At 34.9% G+C, this 25,210-nt stretch overlaps 2 protein-coding genes across 4 annotated transcripts in view; one reads left to right on the forward strand and one right to left on the reverse strand.

Annotated features, from left to right (window-relative positions):
- LOC106142769 (uncharacterized) overlaps window positions 1–25,210 on the forward strand; it is a 537,134-nt gene that overhangs the window by 242,628 nt on the left and 269,296 nt on the right. The window lies entirely within an intron of this gene.
- LOC132903376 (uncharacterized) lies at window positions 19,767–23,821 on the reverse strand. Of its 2 annotated transcripts, none has more exons than XM_060951546.1 (4): window positions 23,264–23,821; window positions 23,015–23,095; window positions 22,490–22,672; window positions 19,767–22,195 (listed from the first exon to the last, which is right to left on the reverse strand). In XM_060951546.1, the coding sequence occupies exons 1-4, from the start codon at window positions 23,298–23,300 to the stop codon at window positions 20,112–20,114; spliced, it is 2,385 nt and encodes a 794-aa protein (XP_060807529.1). In that variant the 5' UTR covers window positions 23,301–23,821; the 3' UTR covers window positions 19,767–20,111. The 2 variants fall into 2 exon arrangements, with proteins under 2 accessions (XP_060807529.1, XP_060807530.1); XM_060951547.1 differs by having other exon boundaries at window positions 22,055–22,396.

The raw sequence follows: 25,210 nt of genomic DNA on the forward strand, positions 1-25,210 counted from the left end.
CTATTTGAATCTCATTTCCATCACTAAGCCAAATAGCTGAACGTGGCCATTCAGTCTTTTCAAGACTGTTGGCTCTGTCTACCCCGCAAGGGATATAGACGTGACCATATGTATGTATGTATGTACAACGGATAGAATTGACAACCTCTAGTATGTGATATAGTGGGTTTCCCGGCATGATGAGTAAAGAACTTTTTCCGTTTGGCCTAAGTCTTGGATGTTTATCTTTAAAAGTAGGTATTATTATTTTGAAATATAGTATCGTTGATTTAGTACCTATATCTTAACACAACTCAATGCTTAACTCGCTTTTCAAATCTCAATTCCATCATTACGTCTCACAGGAACAACTGTAAGTAGTACGTGAACGAACATTGTGACACGAGAATTTTATACATAAGACTTTAAGAACTGGTAGCCCTATTTATAAAAATATGACTTGAAAATGCCGTACTGTTAATTTTTCCTCGCTCTTTCCTCTCATCGCACTTTTTCTACTGAATAGCGGTATAATTGTATAACTGACAAGGCTACGCGTGTGGTGTGACATCCTATTTCCAATTTGAATATCAAATTCGTTGTATAAATTTAAAACATCTCCGCCATATATTTCGCGGTGTTTTGTGTTGAAAAGTACTTTTGGAGTTTCGCGATTTCCATTTGTGTATTTATTTTTTCTTTTTTGGGGAGTGTTAGAAAATTTGCCGGGTAATTTTTATGGGATCTCTATGTAGCTATAATGCTTTCGTTTTTGTTTGTATTTACACGTTGGACTGAAAATTTATGTATATAAGTACATAGTACGAGTATGTATGTACTTATATACATACATTTTTTATGAAGAATCCCAAATTATAAATGTATACATACATAAAATCACGCCTCTTTCCCGGAGGGGTAGGCAGAGACTACCTCTTTCCATTTGCCACGATCTCTGCATACCTCCTTCGCTTCATCCACATTCATAACTGTCTTCATGCAAGCTCGGCGGTTTCGGGTACTTTGTCCTGACCCTTTACCAATGTATGTATGTTTTAAATCATAAAGTTTCAGTCCAACATAGGCGATGGGCTTGCAACATGTCACTATTTTAATCATCATTTAGTCATACAGCTGAACATGGTCTTCCAGTGTTTTTAAGATTGCTGGCTATGTCTATCCCGCATGGGATATAAACGTGATTTTTTAGATGTATCTATGTTAATTATATGACATTCCATGCCAATGTCTTAAAAGATATAATGATAGATTCGAATTTATAACTATTATATATTTTTTTAACGTGGCCCCTTGGGATACTGTTGGCTCTGTCAACCTCGTAAGGGATAAATTCGTGATTATACGTATAGAAGTGTCATTCACCTGTTCGTTATTGTATTATGAAGCTAAATAGACTTCGCTCAAAGTTAACACAGTGATATTTACAAGACCGACGATAATTTTGTATATTTTATTTATGAAGAGAAAACGAGTATGCTCAATGAACTCACTTCTAGTATGCTCTGAGGAGAAATAATAAATTTATTCTTCATACTTGGACCAACTAAAAAAGATGAGACTGAGCGGTAAAGAAGAGATAATTGAATAACTTTAATAGATGTTTGAATCGAATCCGAATCTTGTATGGAGATTCGTGTTGTTTTAACGAGGAATGATATTTATTATCACAAACTTCATTACACACTTACTATTTTTATAAAGAGATTCTGTCTATATCCTAATCTAAATTCCACCTTTAAGCCTAAATACCCTACCTAAATAATAATTTATCGCGTCTTTATCTATATTTTGTAAGTTAAAATTCTGTCTGTGTGCCAAATTATTAAGATAATAAACAAATACTGTCCCAGTTTAATACTAGTACTAAAATATGAATATACTTCATTACATACATACATATAACCACGTCTATATCCCTTGCGGGGTAGATATAGCCAACAGTTTAATAAAGATTGAAAGGCCATGTTCAGCTGTTTGGCTTAATGATGAATTGAGATTCAAATGGTGACAGGTTGCTAGCCCATCGTCTCAAAGAAGAATCCCAAGTTTATATGTAACTTTTTTACAGTTACAGACACAGAGTATTTGCAGTCTTTATTTTTTTTTATATATATTTTCTTCATGCAATGTTGAAGTGCGCTCGAAACTGCATTAATAGTCAACAAGGTGTACTATAATGGTTCAAAGAAATTGAAAAATCTTTCACTTTTACAGATATCACGTAGGTAGAAAATATTGTAACAATGTTTAAAGTAAATTTCATAAACTAGCGACTGGACCCGGCTTCGCACGGGTAGCATTTATAGATAAAAACCTTTCCTAGGAAACATTTTTGCCAACATTTCAAACAGGAACAAACTCAGTTAACAACTTTTCGAGATTAGCGCATACATACAGACAGTGAAAATAGGGCAATTTATATGTAACTACCTGTGTTATTTTGGGCATCATTAAAGCCCTCAAGGATAATATAATAATTCTACCCGTTTTTTTCACATTTTCCATTATTTCTTTGCTCCTTATAGTTGCAGTGTGGTGTTATATATAATAATTAAATTTTTCATTTATTTCTTGACCAACTTTAGATCATTTATTGTTAGTAACACAGAAAACTTAAAACCTAATATACCCTAAAGCCTTCCTCGATAAATGGTCTATTCAACGCAAAAAGAATTTTTCTATTCGAACCTGTAGTCGAACCTGTAGTTCCTGAGATAAGCGCGTTCAAACAAACAAACAAACTCTTCAGCTTTATAATATTAGTATAGATGTGTCGTGTTGCGTAATTTTGTAAGTATTTACTTTCGTTACTCTTTTGCGCAAAATTATTGGACAGATTGAAATTTAGTACCTACACATATAACATATATACATATCATTACGTCTATGTCCCTTGCAGTGTAGACAGTCGTCTTCAAAAGACTGATAAGCCACGTTCAGCTATTTTGCTTGATGATAGAATTAGAATGTTATGAAACTAAATAAATCTAACCAACCGTTAGAAGAGCCCACGTTAAAATATTTTCTAATCCCGTGTAGATAATCATTTAAACTAATTAATTTTGGTCATATAGGCCCATTAACATTTTATATGGCTCTCTAAGAACGTGGGCGGGGTTTAACGACTTGCTTTATGGGTTTACTTCAAATGAGTAAACATAAAGTTTAAGACAATTTCGTATGTCAATATGTTTGGAAAATATGCAACCTTCTTATGTTTGTTGTTATGTAGTTGGCCACAAAAAAAATGATATTACGAAAAAGAACAAAAATAAAAAAGTGACGATCGTCAGACGAATTCGAGAGCAAAATTTACAATGTAATTGTATTTTTAATATTTAAAATAGTACAAGTTAAATGTTATACATTTGTGGAAATTGAATACAGTTCGATATAAGTACAGGAAAAGTGTAGTTTTAGCTGTTTTGTAAATACAGTTCCACGTGAAATACCATTTACCAAATAATAAGTAAACAGTATGTGTGTCTTAGAATGCACGGGATGCCTTTCATTCGACTAATTTCTAATCCCTTGATATAGTCGTGAGCATATGTATTATTACAACAATGTACAAGCTTTTACCCGCAGCTTCGCCAGCGCGAATTTAGCGCCACCTGCAATAGAATACAGGTTTTTCGCGAATTCCACGGGATCTGTAGTTTTTACCGGTATGAAAAGTACCTTATATCCTCCTCCAGACTCTTAATTATATAATATACATACAAAATTTCAAGAAATTTGTTCTGTAGGTAACGCGTGAAGAGACAATTAACGAACAAATATACTTATAATACATACATATATATCCCTTGCGGGGTAGTTAGAGCCAACAGTCTTGAAAAGACTGATTGGCCACGTTCAGCTGTTTGGCTTAGTGATGGAATTGAGATTCAAATAGTAACAAGGGACTAGCCCATCGCCTAAGTGAATAATCCGAAGTTTATGAGCCTATCCCTTAGTCGCCTTTTACGACATCAAAAAAAGGATGAAATGGTTCTATTCTTTTTTTTTATTGGTGCCGGGAACCACACATTATCGCTGCATCGTATTCGCTCTAGCTATTTCGTACAATATTACAGCATGAATGGATGTATTTTAATTACTTCTTTATCCCTTACGGAGTAGACAGAGCCAACAGTACTTAGTCCTAAGTAGTCGAACACATGAACAACTAAACAATAACCGTACAACCTCGCTTTCCCTTTTGACCTCAAACAAGTCACAGTCTTGTCCAAAAAAAGACCATTTTTCAAAGTCCAGTGTCACATTTGGAGAGTCAAAAGCCTGTCGAACCCGTCGATTAGTTGTGACGAGTCGACACTGGCCGGCAATTTAAACCAATCAGGGCGCAGAGGCGACAGCGCTGCTCAAACTGGCGTTTTTTAAAATATTTATTTATTTTAAATATAATTTATGATCTTTCGAATTAAAATATTATAAAATATTTAGTGGGTGGCGAGGACCGTACATAAACAATACACTGTAAATAACTAATTGTATTAATTCATTCATATATCCCAGTGCCGTGTGGTTCCCGGCACTATTACAAAAAAGAATAGGACCACTCCATCTCTTTCCCATGGATGTCGTAAAAGGCGACTAAGGGATAGGCTTATAAACTTAGGAATTCTCTTTTAGGCGATGGGCTAGCAACCTGTCACTATTTGAATCTCGGTTCTATCATTAAGCCAAATAGCTGAACGTGGCCATTCAGTCTTTTCAAGACTGTTGGCTCTGTCTACCCCGCAAGGGATATAGACGTGACCATATGTATGTATGTATGTATATATCCCATGCGGGGTAGACAGAGCCAGCAGTCATACTGTCCGGCCACGTTAGGCTGTTTATTTATTTATTTAAAACTTTATTGCACATAAGAAAAAAATTACAAAAGGCGGACTTAATGCCGTTTGGCATTCTCTACCAGGTATTTATTTATACAATTTTTGGCGGATAGTTTAACCCATTATTATTTATTATTTAAATATGTGCCGTGTGGTTCTCGCCACCAATTGAAGAAGAATAGGACCCCTCCATCTATTTTCTATGGATGTCGTAAAAGGCGACTAAGGGATAGGCTTACAAATTTGGGATTCTTTTAGCCGTTGGGCTAGCAACGTGTTACTGTTTACATCTCAATTCTATCATTAAGCCAAACCGCTGAGCGTGGCCTATTAGTTTATATGTTCAAGACTGATATATAAACAAGACTAATACCTATTGGCTTTGTCTAACTGGCAGGCGATACAGACGTGACTATTTGTATGTATGTGCAATTCATGATTATATGTATGAATGTAGCATAGAAAGTTTTGAGAACCACTTGCAAAAGACATTCCAATTGACGTGAGCATTCTTCAACATACAAAATCAGTGTATGACAATTGTCACTTGCCTTTTAAGTGGCATTCACTCAACTCTTATCTGTCATCTCTCGTATGTTTGTTTGTTTGTTTAAAAAATGTGTGTGTGTGTACAGTTGAAATAATTGCTAGTTAATCAATTACTAGCTACGCCCAGGGGCTTCTCTCCCGTGGGAATTTTAGGACGATAATTTACTTTTTATGTAACTCCAGATTATATTCTATAAATTTCATGTAAACATTTCATGTAAAATAGAACCACACCATATCTTTCCCAAGGATGTCTAAAAAGGCGACTAAGGGAGTCCGAAGTTTATAAGCTTATCCCTTAGTCGACTTTCACGACATCCATGGGAAAGATATGGAGTGGTTCTATTCTATAGTCCCGCTGTTTCATCATTGGCCCATAGCCACATAGCCTTTTAATCTCTTCGCGCCTTTGGCTCTGTCTACCACTTACGAGATAAAGACGTGTTTTCTTCAAGTCGCAAACACCTTCCATGTTTCATTGTTAAAATATTACATTAACCCTTTATAATCCGAACAGACGGCTTTTAAAAGTTATACTTATTCTAATAATTCGCAAACTTTGACTAAATCCCGTTGAGTTCTCAAAAATCGTAGAGTGCGCAACAGCTGTATGAACAGTTAATACATACATTATCCCGTCCTTATCCCTCTCGGGCTCTGTCTACCCCGTAAGGAATAGGGACGTCATTATTATGTACATGTATGTACCTTGTAAATATCTCTTACACAGGGCAGTCAATGCGCGCTCTACATTAATAAAATTAAATTAGTTACTCTTTGTTATACCGTTATCCGGCTAAAACAGATTCTATCAATTATAATAACGTAAGAGTATTTCAAACTAACTTTGTTTGAGAAACGTTAAGTAATAGTTTTAGGTGAAAGCTTATTAAATGGGAAAGTTGTTGAGTTCAACGCTTCGTTTCCCGATATCTGCATACATACATACATACATACATATGATCACGTCTATATCCCTTACGGGGTAGACGGACTTAAAAATACTGATAGGCCACGTTCAGCTGTTTGGCTTATTCATAGAATTGAGATTCGCTAGCTTCTAGCCCGTTCGCTTAAAAGAAGAATCCCATGTTTATAAGCCTATCCATAAGTCGCCTTTTACGACATCCGTTGGAAATAGATGGAGCGGTCGTATTATTTTTATCCTATTGGTGCCGGGAACCACACGGTTAATTTTAAAAGGTTTGTTATCTAAACCCTAGTTTCAGTAGCAACAATGATACGAATGCAAATCAAGGTAAGAATTAACAAAGAAAGCAGGAAAACCCGAATGAAACTGCTAGTAACAATAGGCCGGGAGATTCCTTAACAAAGTTTGAAGCGAATTTACGACTCTTCCTACTCCGGATAAATTGGATTATTGTCTCCTTAATGTAGAATCTTGCTATTGGGTTGTGGTGCAAGTTACAAGTGATTTTTGCTATCGACGTAAAAATTGGGTCACGCGTGTATAAGACTTCGTCTTCCTCCTGACTTTAGTCCCGGTTGCATTCTTACCTCTCTGGAGAGGAGTCCGGGGTGTGCCTTTGACCATGGACCCTAGATTGGGTGAGTCAGGTTTTTACAGAAAGCGACTCCCTTCTGACCTCCGCAACCTTCAAGGTAAACCTAACCTGTATTGGATCCATGGTAAGATATCTAGTTACCTGAATGTTTTCCCTCACCGTAAGAGCATCGGTAAGTATTCAAACTAATGTACATAACTTTCTAAAAATTCATTGGTTCATGGTCGAGGTGGAATTTAAACGTGGGCTTTTTAAACTTTTAGGGTTTGTTGGCTTTGTCTACTCCGTTAGGGATAAAGACGTGATTATATGTATGTATGTAGAAAGTGAAAAACGTAAAAGTGTACCGCACCGAAAAAGAGGCCTGATGTAAAATGATATTCTAAATTTTTTTTAATTATATTATCTATATAAGTATTTATTATAAAATAAAGTATCGTTGAGTTAGTATCTCGTAACACAAGTCTCGAACTTACAGCGAAGCTAACTCAATCAGAGTAATTTGTCCCGTATATATTTATATTTATTTATTTTATATTGCTTCAGCCGATAACTTGGGCTAGAATATTAGGGATTTTGATCCGAAGGATTCTCGAGACAATCTTTAAGGGGGCCTTCGTAATTCTTGAGCAGTAACAAACATTCCTGCCTCTAACCTTACCACCACAGAACAGATAAGTTGTAGAAATGGCATGCTAGTAGGAAATTATATGGCAGAGCTAACTGTAAAAGTGGGACAGGGCCTGCCTCGTCGAACTTTCAAGGACCAAATTTCGAATGTCTTGAAAAAGGAGATGTTAGGAGAGTACCCGTAATCGTAGAATATGCATGAAAAGAGTAATGAGTGTGGAGGAAGCGGGAGAGGTCTGTAAGGATCGTAGCGTAGTGGAATTCCATAGTCGCTGACTACCCCAATGGGAATCAGGCGTGATGGTATGTATGAGTGCTAGTTTTTATTATAGAACCAACTTTGGAATTATTAAGTAAAAGTTTAAAAGAATTATTTCATAAAACATCGTAACAAAAAATAACAAAAAAAAACAGTCAAGAATATGTACAAAATAGTCATGACATGGTGTTCCCGAAAGGGTACCCCCTCAGCATAATGCTGGCTATATATGCTACACAGCCAACGCTGATCTTCCGGTGGTAACCGGGTAGGCATCACGGACTTTCGTACAATGAATGAATATTTGAATGAATGAATGATTTATTATGCAATGAATGAGTCAAAATACAGTTGTTTCATTTGAAAACAAAAAATGTATGCAGGCAGGCAGGCAGGCAATGCAACTAACCATTACCGCTAGACACGGTTAATAATCAATTCATAATTTAGAAAAAAGTAATTAATATAATGATTGCGATATGATTAGAATCTATTTATCTTTTTGTACTCTGTGTTTTAAATGAAACATCCATAAATACATATGTATATACGGGACAAATTACATAGATTGAGTTAGCCTCGAAGTAAGTTCGGAACTTGTATTACGAGATAAACCCAACGATACTATATTTTGGAATAAATACTTATATAGATAAACATCCAAGACCCAGGCCAAATAGAAAAAGTTCGTTTCTCATCATGTCCTGGCCGGGATTCGAACCCGGGACCTCAAGTGACACAGACAAGCGCACTACCGCTGCGCCACAGAGGCCGTCAATATCCATGAAATATAATTACTTCCTGATAATATAACTTTCGAACTAAATTGGGTAATATGTACTTATTTATTTCAATATTTATTAGATAAATATATAATAAAGTGACTTATACCAAAAACAACAAGAAAAGCTTTTTAAAACCCATATTAATTAAAAGGGTCCAGTTTTTAATTAAAAATAACGCTGATAAAAATAAATGAATGATAAAAAATAGGTTCTAAAAATGCAGATCATTCCCTACTCATTTGTTTAAAGCAGTAATTAGATTAAGTGAATGAATGACTTTGCAAAGTCATTCGTTCACTGATTTTATTAATAAAAATGGGCACGGCATCCTTTTTTTCTTTGTTTTTTCATTTATTAACCGACTTAGCAAGGATGAAGTTATGTACGTCTCTGCGGTAGTCTTGTGTGCTTAATTTTAAAAGGTACATTCATTCTTACATATTATCACGTCTATATATGTAGCTCTTGTGGGGAAGACAGAGCCGACAGTCTTGAATATACTGTTTGGCTTAATGATAGAATTGAGATTAATATAGTGACAGGTTGCTAGCATGTCGCCTGAATCAAAAATCTCAAGTGTATTAGCCTATCCCTTAGTCGGCTTTTAAGACATCCATGAGAAAGAGAAGGAGTGGTCCTATTCTTTTGGTGCCGGGAACCACACGGCACATTATTATTGTATATTCTTGGAAATAACCACGGAACAGAAGCTTTGGACAAATGTCTATTTGAAATTAAAACCACATGTCGTAACGTTCCTACAAAATCTTACAACAGTGATGTTGTTCAAATTTACGACACAAGCAATAATTAAACAACCACCATTATTTGTTTCGAACAAAACACATTAACCTCCTTTTGCGTCGTCGGTTACTCGAGGGAGTAATATACCAGTAATAAAATAAAGCATAGTCATTCATAAGTCAACACGCGGTCATAGATATGCTATTAAATTGAGAACACAACGTCTGTTTGATTAAACAATAGGCTATTTTAATATATCAGAAACTAACTTATACATATACTAGCTTAAGAACAATTATATTATGTCTTTCTCTGTACTCCACACTAACATTTTCAAAAATTTTTGGATACTGGTTTAGTGGGTTTTACGTGAAAGACGGGCAAAATATCTGCTTTCACACACGTACATAATTATATTCCCCTTTAATGGTTCCCGGAACTTTAGAACAGGACTTCTCCATATCATTCCCATGGATGTCGGAAGAGGCGACTTAGGGAAAAGTTATAATAAACTTGGTATTCTTCTCGTAGGCGATAGGCTAGACACCTGTCACGATTCGGATCTCAATTCCATCATTTAGCCGAGCAGCTGAACGTGGCTTATCTCTCTCTGTCTACCCAGTAAGGGAAATAGACGTGAGTACATGTATGTATGTATGTATGTTTACATGTATGTATACGAAAATAATATGGGATGGCTTACGGAGGTCTATTTATATAAACATCAATGATTATGCTAAAGAATTTGGAGCACGCTGATTGAATTACACGTGTGTATTTTTGAGTCAATAGAACTATACAGATCGATATTACAATCGATATTTCAATAAATTGAGGACAAACATTAATTAACTATCTTTTACACGTGACTTAGAATACGTTTTTTGTAAAATTTCATGCATTTATCTTTTATTTAACATGGGAGCACAGAATGAATATTTTTTTTAGTAAGTAATTGAAGTTTATGTTTAATTTTGTCTATATATATTTTCAGGTATTTTTAAAGTATCCTTGACTGAACCTGACCTCAAAAATTGTACTTAATCTGTGCTTTATTTAAATAATATAACCCATACTTAATTAAGAGGGTATAGAACACATATTTTGACTAAATCTAAAAATGAATTTACCTTAAAAGTTAATGCTTGAAATATATAACCAAAAGTTATAATTATCTTAGACTTGTGATACAAAAATTAGTTCCAGATTAGATTTTTGTTAAATTTTATGCTCTATACACTTATTTATGTTGTTGACTGTACAATGGCGAACAAACCAGTCTCTTATTTCAAGGCAGACCTTTATTTAACCCACAACTTCTTTCATCGACAAAGGTTTTTGTTCAAGATGATTCCAAATTAATTAATTTAACCCCAAATTAATTAACAGTTAGAAAAGATACCTTTCAAATGAGGTTGTAATCAAATACTCTCAAACTTAATTAAACGTTATCGTAATACAGCCAAGTGCTGGTGGATGTCAGGAGTAACTGGCCGATTTGACAATGTCTCAGGCAGCCATCTTGCAAACGCTGAGATAAGGTACTTTTTACATTTGTCGGCTTTCATAAAAATTGCACATAGTCTCTGCCAACTGCTTCTTTCACCATGCACATAGTAAAAGCCAATCAAGGGAAAGGCTTGCCTGTAAATGGAATCCCAGGTTAAAAAACCTGAGATTCCATTTTCAGGCGATGAGCTAGAAACCTGTCACTATTTGAATCTCAATCTTATCATTATCTCATCTAATAGAGTTAAACGTGGTCTACCCCTATGGGATAAAGACGTGATTGTATGTGTAACAAGGACATGTATGTGAAAGGTCAGGTCAAGAGTACCCGAAACCGACGAGCTTGCATAAAGTGAGTAATGAATGTGGATGAAGCAAAAGATGTATGCAGAGATCGTGGCAAGTGGAAATTAGTAGTATTTACTTACCCCTCCGGGAGAAGATGTGATTTTGATTAAAAGATATTACATTTTTGTTCTATTTTTGAAATTTTCACAAATATCTCAATTTTGTTTTTTTATGTCTTAACCGTTTTTTGTGAGAATAGCCTTATACATTCAAATATCCGCATGTCGACGCCATGACTGTACTCATTTGGTAAGTTGAATTTTTATGCAAAATTTAAGGGTTCAAAATGGCGGTTGGTGAAACATTAGGGTTATTTTCGCTCATTGCCTTTCGGAATGTGTACGTGTTTTCTTTATGACTTTGTATCTGTGTAGAGTTACAAAAGTAAGCTTTAGTCCGCGGCTACGCTTGTCTGTACTTCTGGCAATAGCTAGTAGTAAATTAAAAAAATATATAGGTAGGTAAATTAAGTAAACTTTGGTGACATTTCTACACCGGAACACTAAAAAGCCTTTTGTAAGCGGCGCTAAATTCATAGTTAGGCTAGTGAATTAATAAGTTACTTACATATAAAACAAAAGAAAAATCTGTTTTTATCCTTTTTTGTAATAAAGAACCCTAAAAAACGTAACGACCTATTTAAAAAATTCATATTTCACCACGCCTCCTTACATACCGTCATCGTAAAAGTTTATGTTTTTGACATAATAAAATCCTCCACGTGAAAAGTCATGTTTAGTTGGTTACACACACAGGTTCATGTGTGCGTGTGTATGTGACTTTGACGCGCCTAAACGGGGTGAAATGTCAGACGATTTAGATCGATAGTGTTTTGTTAGAAAAATCTTAATGACATAAGTATTTGATATTAAAAGCTATATTTACATACATACATTCAGTCAGAAAAGTATCGGGAATGGATTATTTATTTATGGTTCCAAATTCAAATTTTTGTTTTTTTTGTTGTTGTTAGATTGGCACAACTGTTTTCCATTTTGGCGCGGAGTTTGAGTTGCATCTGTTGTTTACATTAAATACAGTGCTATTTTTAGTTATATCATATCTAGTGTGTATTGCTAATTTCATAATGGATAAAAACATCGAACAAAGAGTTTGTCTTAAATTTTGCATTGCCAATGGAATATCGTGTTCGGAGTCACTGAAAATGTTACAGAAGGCTTACGGTGAATCGACTTTATCAAAAACTCGTGCTTATGAGTGGTACAAAGCGTTCAAAAGCGGTCGAGATGTTATGGAAGATTTGCCTCGCTCTGGTAGGCCATCAACGTCTGCAACTGAAGTTAACATCGCAAAAGTGAAGGAAATAGTGACTGAAAATCCTCACTCAACTTTGAGAGAGATAGCCACCGAACTTTCTGTATCTCACGAGTCGATCCGTACCATTTTAACTAATAATTTGGGTATGAAACATGTTGCCGCTCGGCTAGTCCCAAAAGACCTGAATTTTTTTCAAAAACTCAATCGCATGAGAGTCGCTGAGGACATGCTAGAACGAGTCAATTCCGACCCAACATTCATGAAACGCATTGTTACTGGTGATGAGACGTGGGTTTACGAGTTTGACATGCAAACTAGTCAACAAGCTTCGGAGTGGCGCCTTCCAACTGAACCGAAACCGAAAAAACCACGCCAAATTCGTTCAAAAGTCAAAGTCATGTTGACTGTTTTCTTTGACTATCGCGGTGTTGTGCACTCGGAATTCTTGCCGGAAGGTCAAACGGTAAATAAGGAATATTATTTGAGTGTTATGCGGCGTTTAAGAGAGCAAATCCGACGAAAAAGGCCAGATTTGTGGAAAGAAAATTCTTGGATTTTGCACCATGATAATGCACCTTCGCACAAGGCCATTATTGTGAACGAATTTTTAACCAAACACTCAACAAATACCATCGAGCAACCACCATATTCACCAGATATGGCTCCAGCCGACTTTTTTCTTTTTCCTAAACTCAAATTACCACTTCGTGGCACCCGTTTTCAATCGGTAGAAGACATAAAAGAGAATTCGCGGCGAGAACTGACCTCAATTCCGGAAACAGCGTTTAAAAAATGTTTTGATGATTGGATTATTCGTTGGCGTAAGTGTATCGTTTCTAAAGGAGCATATTTTGAAGGTGATAAAATAAATTTGGATGAATAACAAACAGTTTGTGTATTATTGATCTTTTCCTGCTACTTTCTTGACAGAGTAGTACATAGTACATAAAATCACGCCTCTTTCCCGGAGGGGTAGGCAGAGACTACCTCTTTCCACTTGCCACGATCTCTGCATACTTCCTTCGCTTCATCCACATTCATAACTCGGTTTCGGGTACTTTTGACCTGACCCTTTATCAGGACGTCCTTAATTTGATCAAGATACGTTCGTCTAGGTCTTCCCACTCCGACCTTTTCCTCCACACTCTTCTTGTATATCTGCTTAGTCAACCTGTTTTCATTCATCCTCTCCACAGCTATATTTAATTTTTCCGAAATCCGTCTAGTAGTGTTTTCGTGTAAATTGTAACAAAAATACATACCTACATATAGGGTAAAACTCGGTAAAACGCCTCAGTTGACAAAACGCCCTACGCACTTATTACGCACACAAACAAAGCTATGCGCGCTCCCACTGAGACGCGAGTAGCCACTAGTCGCCCGACAACATGGCTGCAATGCACGCGTGATTTTCTCCGACCGATTAGAAAATATTGATAAATTAAGTTTTTTTGCGTCGAAATAATTTGTGGTAAGTTGCAAATGTTTTCATAAATATTGATTGCTGTTATAGTTGTGTTGAATTGACTTATACTGCTGTAAATACACATAAATAGGCTATATTGTTTTGTTGCAGTCAGCGTTATGACCTGGAAATTGCGACCTTAAGTGTGATGGGGCATATTAAAAATCAAATTTGAAAAAATGCCCCACTACTCATTTTATAAAATGCCCCAGTATCTAAACAATATAAAAATGAACGATGTTTTTGAACGAACTATTTGACAATGTATCTAAGCCAGGACCATCATCAGTGAAAGCGGTTATTATGTCTAAAACACCTCAGAAAGACGAATCGTCTGAAACTCAAGAAACACCTACCAAGCTTTTAAGTACGATTCATCCAGTTCCCGTACTACCAGTAATGTCAGCAAAGAGAAAACAAAAAGCTGTTGTCCTTACGTCTACAGAAAATATTGAGAAAAGAAAAACAATTATTAGAAAAAGAAAACCAAAAGTTTAACCTAAAGAAAAAGTCTTAACCAAAAAAGCAAAAGAAAAAAAGACTGGAGAGATAAAAGCAACTAAGAATAAAGATATGACGGATATTTCTGAAGACGAGAATACAGATCAAGCTAAAAATCTTAAAAAAAGCAAATCAAGAGTACAGAAGGGAAAATCAGGGAAAGCAAAGGGTATATGTGAATATAATAAGTCAAATGGGTCTGAAAATTAAACCTCTGTGAATGATCAAATTCAAACATTTATACAGGCTAAAAGAGTCAAGAAATAAATATTTTAAAAAACAAGAAGCGATAAAAGTAATAAAAATCAAGATGCCGCCAATATATCAGAAAATGATAACTCAAGCCATAATCAAGAAAATACAAGTAAGAAATCTAAAATTGAAACGAATACAAAAAAGCCAAAGATAGTTTAGATAAAAAAGTAGTTTATTCGTCGTCTTCTGAGTAAGTACAAGAAATGGATGATGAAGTTAGTACGTCTGAAGAAGAAAGACTTGGATGAAAACAAGTGCACTGAATGCACAGAAAATTTTTACACAAATGTATGGACGTTTGTGTAATTATTGTGGACAAAAAGATAAGAGGGAAGCTATGAAGAAAAAAAGCCACTAATTCTCTTCTTTTTTTACTATAATTTTCTTTTTGATATTTTTGTAACCTGGTTTATTTCATTAGAAAACTGCAATGCTTTTATTTTATGTTAAAGTAGTTGTTTATTTATCGTTAATGGTATGTTTGATTTTATTAAGTTCAAATTTTTTTTAATCATCTTCATAAGTACTTCAATTAATGTAAGATTTAAAAGACTGATTGAAGAAATACCTAATGTATGAGCCCCAATATTTGTGTTTAGTCAAAAGACGTTGTTATTTTCATTTTTTGATTTCATTTGCGCACACAAACAATCACTGGGGCATTTTTTATAAGCCGGGGCATTTTATAATACGAGTGAGGCATATTAGCTGATAGGTGCTTTACAAAACGCCCCACCTAAGGTTTTTTTTTTATTATTATTATTTAAGTAAGTAACGTTCCTATTAGATTAAGATGTTGTCATAACATTATCAAAATGCTAAATATTGATCCTAAATAAAGATTTCTAACATATCGTTTACCATTTTTGTTTTATTTGATTTTCAAATAAAGTGGGGCATATTACCCAGTTTTACCCTACATATATGTATATCCTTAGAAATTTTGGCATTTATAAAACAAAGTTATGGTGGAAATGCACAATCTTAACCCATAATCATTCATTCATATAATCACGTCTATATCCCTTGCGGGATAGACAGAGCCAACAGTCTTGAAGAGACTGAAAGGCCAAGTTCAGCTGTTTGGCTTTTTGATTTAATTCATATTCAAATAGAGACAGGTTACTAGCCTAAAATAAGCATCCCAAGTTTATAAGCCTATCCCTTAGTCGCCTCTTAAGAAATCCATGAAAAATGTGACGGAGTGGTCCTATTATTTTTGACATTGGTGCCGGGAACCACACGGTTAACCCATAACACATTCAGAAATCATGTAAGAATTTACTTCTGAATGGGGCACAATATCAATCTAAACCACGATATTTACAGCGTGTCCCGAAACGTAATTCTGGGGCTGATGGCCGATTGAATTGCAAAACCCAATCTTGGGACTCGACCGGACCTTAGCTAAAGCATGTGACACACTGAGATATAAAAAAATAATATCTTAGTATGACTTACCTAAAATAAGATGTTCCTTCACAAAAAAAAAAACCGGTTTAATTCCTTACGGGGTAGACAGAGCCAGGAGCCTAAAAAAGGCTGAAATGCCACGTTCAGTTGTATGGCTTTATGTGGAATTGAGATAGAAATAGTGACAGGTTGCTAGCCCATCGCCCACTAGAGGAATCCAAGTTCATTAGCCTATCCTTTAGTCGTCTTTTACGGCATTTTTCAATAGAACCACTTCACTTTCCCATGGTTATCGTAAAAGGCGACTGAGGCTTCGGCCGGTCGTAAAAATAAGCCGTTTTAAAAATATGAAAGTCACGATTCTTCAGCTCTGAACCACTATAAATTTACAAAAAAAAAAAAAATAGACCTAAATGAAAATTATAATTTCATCTTTAAACATTTAGCCAAATTTCCAGATAATGTTTTAATACACCAACATCAACAAAATTTTATTTCTCAATAGAATTTCAAATTTTATTCATTTCAGAATAATGAAAACATGACACTTAACTGTTACAACGTCGGTTGTAGCTATAATAAACGTTAATAACGTTACAAAATTAATTTAACAGCAAAAGTATTTAAAACACATTTCTATTCAAACGTAGTTGAATTAGTTCGTATTGTACCCCAACTTAACCCCCTAACGGCCAGTAAACCCTCTCGTATTTGGTCGTTTTGACCGCTCTACTGTTTTTATGCCACCTGCTGGTTAAATTAACACGTTATTTGTGGATTAACGGGACTAATAACGGTTTAGTTGCGAACGTTAATAGTTAATGAGTTCGCAACAAATAGGTTTATGTTTAGTTACAGAAGGAATTTCAGCAATATTTATCTAGTTTGATTTTTTTAGGGTTGCGTACCTAAAACGTAAAAACTGAACCTTATTACTAAGCCTCCGCTGTCTGTCTGTCCGTCTGCCACCAGGCCGTATCTCATAAACCGTGATAACCAGAAAGCTGAAATTTTTACTAAATTATGTATTTTCGTTGCCGCTTTAATAATAAAAGAACAAAAATAAAAAGAAATATTAAGACGGGTATACAATAAACATGTTTTTTCGTATTTTTACTCAATATTAATAACGGTTACAGAACAGGTATACGTTAAAAGTTTTCACAGAATATTAATTTGTACACTACCATTAAAAAAAATATTAAATAACAATAATTTAATTATTAAAGGGGACTCCCGGGAATACTACAAGTGTTATTCTCAATAATTTTTTTTTGTAATTTTTTATTAATAAACAGGTAATTAATAAATCAATATTTAAATAACAAACGTGATAGTGGTGCGAATCCCTTCGTGCGCGAGTCCGACTCGCACTTGGCCAATTTCTTTCAATATTCTAGTACCCTAGAGGACCTTTGATTATCCTGGTCCTAAAATACTCACAGAGGAGCAGAGAATTTATAATAATTTGCTACCTGCTTCTCTTACCGCATTAATTATTATTCTAGGAATAAAACTTATAATTTGAGATTCTTCTTTTAAGAGATAGACTACCAACCTGTCGGTATTTCTTAAACTCAATCTATTATTTAGCTCTGTGAAGCCTTTGACCATTCGGCTACTTCTCAAAGAAGACTTCTAAACGCATAAATGTTTAATTAAAAAAAATTAAACAACTTTTTTTTTTGGTGGCAACACTTGATTCTTCCTTTCGTTTTGTTAAATCATTTGGTGTGCATTGTTGCAAAATTACAATATAAATAATTATAATTGTCTTATGTCTGGGATGTTGGGGGTAAGAACACAAATCGAAGAATTAAGATTTTCTTTTTAAAATTAACAAGCGATCATTATAAGTTAATTCTTCTCTTAGGCGATGGGTTAGCAACCCATCCATCATAAAGCCAAATAGCTGAACGTGGCCTGTCAGTCTTTTCAAGACTGTTGGCTCTGTCTACCCCGCAAGGGATATAGACGTGATTATATGTATGTATCATTATAAGTGCTTCTAATTTATATCCCAAATAAAATTAGTTACTTCACAATTAAATTTCACTCATTAGTAGCCACCAGAAATAGCCGTTAATTGACCAACAAATTAACGCGTTATTTAGGATCAGCCGATAACGCTATGTGGCTCCAATAACGAGTTATGTGCGGTCAACGAAAATCTAGACTGGACCGCCGAATATTTTGATGAAATAACTGATGTGTTATTTGTATTTAATTAAGTAAATTATTGATGAAATTTAGACAATTGTTGGTCTGCAAAATGTTTAACGCAAATGCGTGGTATGTACAGTTTGGTAATATTAGTTTGTTTGTTTGTAATATCTTTATTGTATAGAAATTTACACAGTAACAAGAAAATAGTACATAGTTATAAAAGAAACGAATCACTTGCAATGGCGGACTAATCCCATGAACGGATCTCTTCAGGTCAACCGGCAAACAATAAAGTTGTGTGAGTTTATAATGAGTGTTGAACGTTTGTCTTAGTATAAGCTCAGTCTCGGGACAAAGTGCAATATAATAACTCTTTAATGCACCACACTAAATTATAAAAAATGGACCAATGCATTTAGGTATTTTTTCTTTTTGCGTGTTCCCAGTCGCACCCTTCACTACTATGCTTCCGGACCCGGGGTTCGCGGAACAAATTACACTGCAACATTTTCACCGGAACTACCTCTTATTTTTCTACAAAAAGATGTGTCATGATTGTCTACCTTTATTTCAGTACCCAAACAAATTCCTGTATTTGTTTCCGTTGTTTGACATGTGTTATCCTTTTATCGCCTTCTAATTCACAGTAAGACATGTAACGAGTTCTCAGCATCAGAACTTCTCTCCTGTTCATACTCATAATAAATTCAGACCAATTATTCTTCGTCTCGTAAACATAAATGTTTATTCGCCTTACAAAATTAACAACGAAATTGGAAAAACAGAGTAACTTTGCCTGGAATTAGCATTCGGACTCTGAAACTTGTTTGACAATTCAATCTACGCATGCTAATTTATTTCGGCGAAGGGGGGAGGCAACCCCTCCTCCCATTTTGGGCCAGAAGTGGGGATCCGAGTGCCCTGTAAGGGATTATTTGTGACAATCCGCGGCTAAAGGTACCTTGTGGTCGATGTGGAGTTATGCATACGGTAGTAATCTGGGATTAATAAGCTGTAGATATCAAAAAAGATCAACCTCCTACGATGTTTTGTTACGGAGATACAATTTTTTAAAAATTATACTGAAAATTGTGCAATTTCGAGAAACAGACATTTTAAGTTCAGCCACCTCGAATACTATGTTGCCGTTGTTAGTTACATAGTAGGCAACGAAAAATTATTCTTAGGACTCCTGTCTTTTAAAGAATGTTGAGACAACTTTTGTATTACTAATCAGAACCTTGTTATGGACCAACCAATGTGTCTATTGACCAATTTCTAAAAAATGATGTTTTGTTTAATTTTTCCAATTTCGTGCGATGAGAGCTACAGATTTTTAACTGACCTATTAGAACACGATTTCGAAAGAAAATCTTGACAAAATAAAAACAAAATTAGGGGTGAAAATCACCTTTAATAACTTTCATGCAAAATCACAAAACTTAACAAATTTCAGTCGTAATTTAACAAGCATTATAATTTTTCATACATAAATCAACGAAAGTCTTTCATTCACTTGAAATAACACTGACAATATCAATAATTTAGCTTTTTAAGTCACTTAAATCGCAGCTTAAACTTACATCACAATAGCAGTCTTTGATCCATACATTTGAGAAAAGGTACTTTATGGAAATAATGTAACAAATTATAACCCGTCAATACAATAAAATTAAGATTATACATTAATGATAATGGTTTTTCTAATAAGTGGTTTTATTTCTATCATTTTAGTAATAAATCGTTACAAACATAATCAGTTCTTTTTTACAATCTCTGTAAAAAATATAATTACTTTTTATGTAAAGAAAAGGGTCCTTATGGCCGAGTTACACGATATTAAAGGTTTTCTTGTTCTGAACGCCTTTTTTTACAAAAATAGACACCACCGCGAACTTGGTTTCTGTGACCAACCTCACCACAATAGGTGCATGTAGGCTTTTTACGTTTTGTATTTGGCAAAGATTGTACACCACTACAACTTGGCTGTGACTGAGTAAGAAGCATTTGGGGAAGATTTTCCAAAGGATCTTGAGATGTGCGCAGACAAGGCTTGGGGCAAAGTATGTCTTGGGATTCAGGTGGTACAAATTGTCTAATTTTTTCATATAGATATTTTTGTCTGTCGTAGGAGAGGCCTTGTGGTTGGATAACTTCAGGCATCTGGTCAATACTAAATGTATCTTTAAATATAACATGATGGACGCAAGATTCGCCAGTGGCAGACTTTTCGCAAGCAATTTGACCAGCTAAAGATAAATCTGTTTTAAAATGGCTGTACGAGAGTAAATTTGGTACAGTAGCCGGTTTTTTGGTTTTGAAAAAATTAACCCAATCATACGTTTTAACATTTACAGTATCACCAACCTCGTTACCGACCATTACTGACATAATCGAATTTGTCATTCGGCATGCTGTTACAGCTGCTTCGCAAACGTCTTTTACCGTACTGACTTGTGATTTTCGGAATTTCTTCTTAAACAAACCAAAATATTGGTCGGGTGCGAATTTGGTGTGGCCTACAGGTAGAAACGATAGCTGAAAACTTTTGTGTCTTCCTGTCATTACCCGCCATAATCCGTATTGTATAAGATAATTGTTTTTATTTTGCCCAGCGCAATTATCGGCGTGGCAAACGACTTTAGTCTCTCCTAGGGCAAAGTTTTCGAAAAAATGGTGGAGAAAAGAAATAACAACGTTCGCTCCTTTGCCTGTCGCACATGACTCAGGAATTACATAAAGTACAAATTTGTGCATTGGCTCTATAGCGATCCCGAAAAGACCGATCTTATAACCTGTCAAAAAATATAAAGGGCCAACTTGTTGTGCATCGTGTGGCAAATGAACCTGTTGAGCAAAATCAAACGAATAATGCATCAAACCATCAAAATCACAAGCTTCATGAGGGCCAAGAGCCATGTTGACTACAGTTGGAGCTATTTCAGCTATTAAGTTGGAGTAATATTGTCTTTCAGTCTGAACATTAGTTAGATGATTAAGTGATTCTTGAAGAATCTTAGCCTTAGATTCTTCATTCATTGAAGCCATCTTGTTTAATGTTGTTACATTTTTATGACAGACATGGCACAAGTCCGTACGTGGATGCTGTATTACAATATTTGGGCAAAAATCTTTCCAGATTTGATACCATGAGGTACGACCAACGGCATTTGTTTCATTTTTCGTACATGCTTCTAAGTATTTCTCATATATGTAGGTTTTGCTCATACTGCTGGGTAAAATGTGTAAATCAACGTCACGATAACAAGGCATTCGACCAGGCAATACGAGTGAGTTTTGTAACGAGAAGTTCTTAATGAACGTAACAGCATGCACACGCTGTTCTAATGTAAGAGTTTTGTTATTAGTTTTGCTTGACTTGTGTGCAGTGACTTCAATTCCGTTCTTTTTAATTTGCCTCAAAATGTTTCGAAATTTCTTCATGCCTACTCCATTTACAAAAAGAAAAAAAGATCTACATACCGAGATCCCGCGAAATTTATAGTCTACATTTGCTCTATCTCTTGTCTTAGATTTGTGGCCTTTCTTCGCTGTTTCAGGAGTTGTATTTGCCAAGCAGTTTAAGGCCCCCATTAACAAAATATTTTGATGATTTACATGTTGGTCACAGTAACCATTTAAGTTTTGGGAATCTAGTCTAGAAGCAAGTATTTCGTCACGAGGAAAGAGTTTTGTACATTGTCGTTCACAACCGCAACCTTCCTTAAAAAAAATATCTTCATTTATTGTCACATCTACATTGTTTTCTTCGATAAAATCGTCCTCCAATATATTTCTTTCCGTAATTGTATGTTCAAATAAGTCCAAATTATTTGAATCAGGATCAATGTCTTTTACATTGTAATTATATTCTCGGAGAAATAACTCGAATTCAGCTGCATAATCGTCATTTGTATGCACTCCTGGAAGAAGTTACAATTGTGACTGATCATAATATTTTTTTAAGGCATTTAACATTTCTTGCATACACGATAATTGCTCTTTTTTTGGCAGTTTACTTAATTCAACTGATATCATTAATCCAAAATATTTGGCTCCGTTATTAAATTCAAATTTTTGGGAATCATCAACTTCATTTAAATTACATTGTGTACATTTGTCGTCTGCAAGAAGATTTTATTACTTATTATTGGTATAACTTTTACCTGAATAAAACTTTATTTACTTTATAAAACATTATAAACCGCAAAATATACCTGTTTCTGCCAGAGATGGGGACCGATGGTAGATTTGAGTTTCTTCATCCAGAGTCTTGTCCACTGTATCCACTTGATCTTTCTGTGTATCAATTTGAGTCTCATCATCGCAAAGGTAATATGGGTTTACTTGGGAGAGATCATTTTGCGTTTCACCATCATCATTGACGTTTTGTAACATACCTAGAATAAAAGTATCATAATAATAATACTTATAATAATATAGATATGACGCATCACATCTCAACAAGAGCAAAACTTATTTTTACAATTCTTAAAAAATGTGTTCCTGGTCTTACGACGTACGATGTAGGATGTATGTAAAAAAAAGCTACGTGGAAATAATGCGCAATTATGTGATAGCGAAATTATCAATGATTTTAATGTCATCCATACAAAATTACAGATAAATAATTTCTCGCGCCGTTTGCACCGATATACCTACTATGCTCCTAATCATAATAATTATACGGATTTAGAAGTATGCAGAGCAATACAAATATATAGTATAATACATTGACTTACTCAAAACTGATTGTGACTCAGTTCCCAATAGCTCCTCTTCCATGAAAATATCTTGTGATTCCGTTTCGGGTATGTAACGCCCTATAAAACGGAATGAAAGATAAAAATTTACTAAACAATGTTTAACACAAAACTGTTCATCTCTTTACCTTCATTTAAGTATCGCATGTGTGTAGGTACTAATAATAACAAATAATAAATGCTACTGGGAATTGTATAAGACGTTAAAAGTAGTAGGTAGGTACTTACCCTTCTTATAAGGATAATTAGTTTTATCTCCTTCCATTATTTATCACGATGCGAACTTTCTATTGCACTTTAATCTCAAATTATTAATAAATACACTAAAATTTGCAGAGGAACGCTTTTACTCAACCGAACGAAAGAATAAACGAACACGCAATGACTAGTGCCGTTGTCGACTGCCGCCGTATCCTTAGCGATGAGCGAGATAGAAAACGATGCTTAGCGTAGGTAAGAGTAGTACAGATGCCTGGCGGCAAAGACAAAGTATTGCAACGATGCAGCGGCATCAAGGACAGAAGCGGAGCACGTCAGGACTTGTTTGCATCTAGCGTTTCTTAACACGCGGCCGTAAGGTACCTTTTCTACTAAACTTTGAGACCACATTATGGACTTATTATTTACATAAAATAAAAAATAATAATAGGGAAATAAATTTGAGATCTTATGCTTTGCTAAAAAGCAATAAAAAAAATATCTTTATTTCTTGCAAAATTTACAAAACATTCAATACCTTCGAAACTATAAACGTCCATAAGGTACCTTTTCTCGCGAACAGTCACATTTGTATTAAAGAAGATTTGATGATTTGAGGCGTAAATTGGAGAGAATTTGACTTGGGAAAAATTGGCTTACGAATATTTCAAGAAGACTTTTTTTTAAGAGCCACTGCTTTTTTGCCACATACATACATACATATAGTCACGTCTATATCCCTTGCGGGGTAGACAGAGCCAAAGGTCTTGAAACGAAACTGATAGGCCACGTTCAGCTGTTAGGCTTAATTATAGAATTGATAAAATAAAGTTTGTTATAATAGTTTAATTGTAGTATAATTTATTTGAAAAACTTGTAAATAATTGAACCTAATTTCACTTTTTCTTTCGAATCATCCACACTATTTTCAAGGATTAGCTTACTTTAATAACTACGTAAAGTACGTATTTGTAAAAATGTACTTATAAGTGTGCAAATAAATTTACTGATTTAATTTTTAATTGTGTACTTTGTTTTGTTACAGGTAAGTTGCGGACTTCGGAATCCTACGTCTCTTCATCTGGTATTGACAAAAAAAAAAAGAACCGTACGTAGAAAAGAAGTATAAGATTTTTCTCATCGATATGAGAACATCTACGCCCCTAAACCGCATAAAAGTAACGTTGATGCTAAATTTCAAATCTGTAGATTTGTGCTCTGTGTTATCTGTCAGTCAGTCAGTCAATAACGGAAGTTTTTAAAGATATAGATAGGATATTTGGGAAAGTATGTAAGAAAAAATGAGACTTCTTCAGATGGTTACATACGAGTATATTAACATCGGTTCGCAAGTACTCCGAACTAACCTAAGTGCGCCCCCTCCAGAGGGTTGAAAGAGCCCTGGAGGGGACCCTAAAGATGTCTGAGGGTCCTCCCGGGTGCATACTGTCAATGAACATGTGTTCCCGTGGAGTACCTTGTTTAGAAGTATTGGAGCGAAAGACATATTGAGGGAGAGGAGGGAAGCATTTTCGATTGAGTATTTTGTTTGTTTACTTATTCAGGTACATACATATATGTATACATGACTACACGTATGTATATACATATATACATACATGTAGTCATGTATACCAACGTGGCAAATTTTCAGCAACCCATATTCTGATTTCGATGATGACCGATGGAATAACGATTCGAAATACTGATTGAAAATGCGTTTCAAATTAGCCACGTTCAGCTATTTTTCTGTAAAGGAAAAACTAACATATTTATTATACATGCAAACCTACATACATATTATCACGTCTATATTCCTTGCGGGGTAGACAGAGCTAACAGTCTTTAAAATACTGATAGGCCATATTCAATTAGGTATTTGGCTTACTGATAGAATTGAGATTTATATTGCTAGCCTGTCGCCTTAAAAGAATCCCCAGAATTTATAAGCCTATCCCTTAATCGCCTTTTACGATA

This window comes from Amyelois transitella, chromosome 25, assembly GCF_032362555.1.
Source record: "Amyelois transitella isolate CPQ chromosome 25, ilAmyTran1.1, whole genome shotgun sequence".
Lineage (NCBI taxonomy): Eukaryota > Metazoa > Arthropoda > Insecta > Lepidoptera > Pyralidae > Amyelois > Amyelois transitella.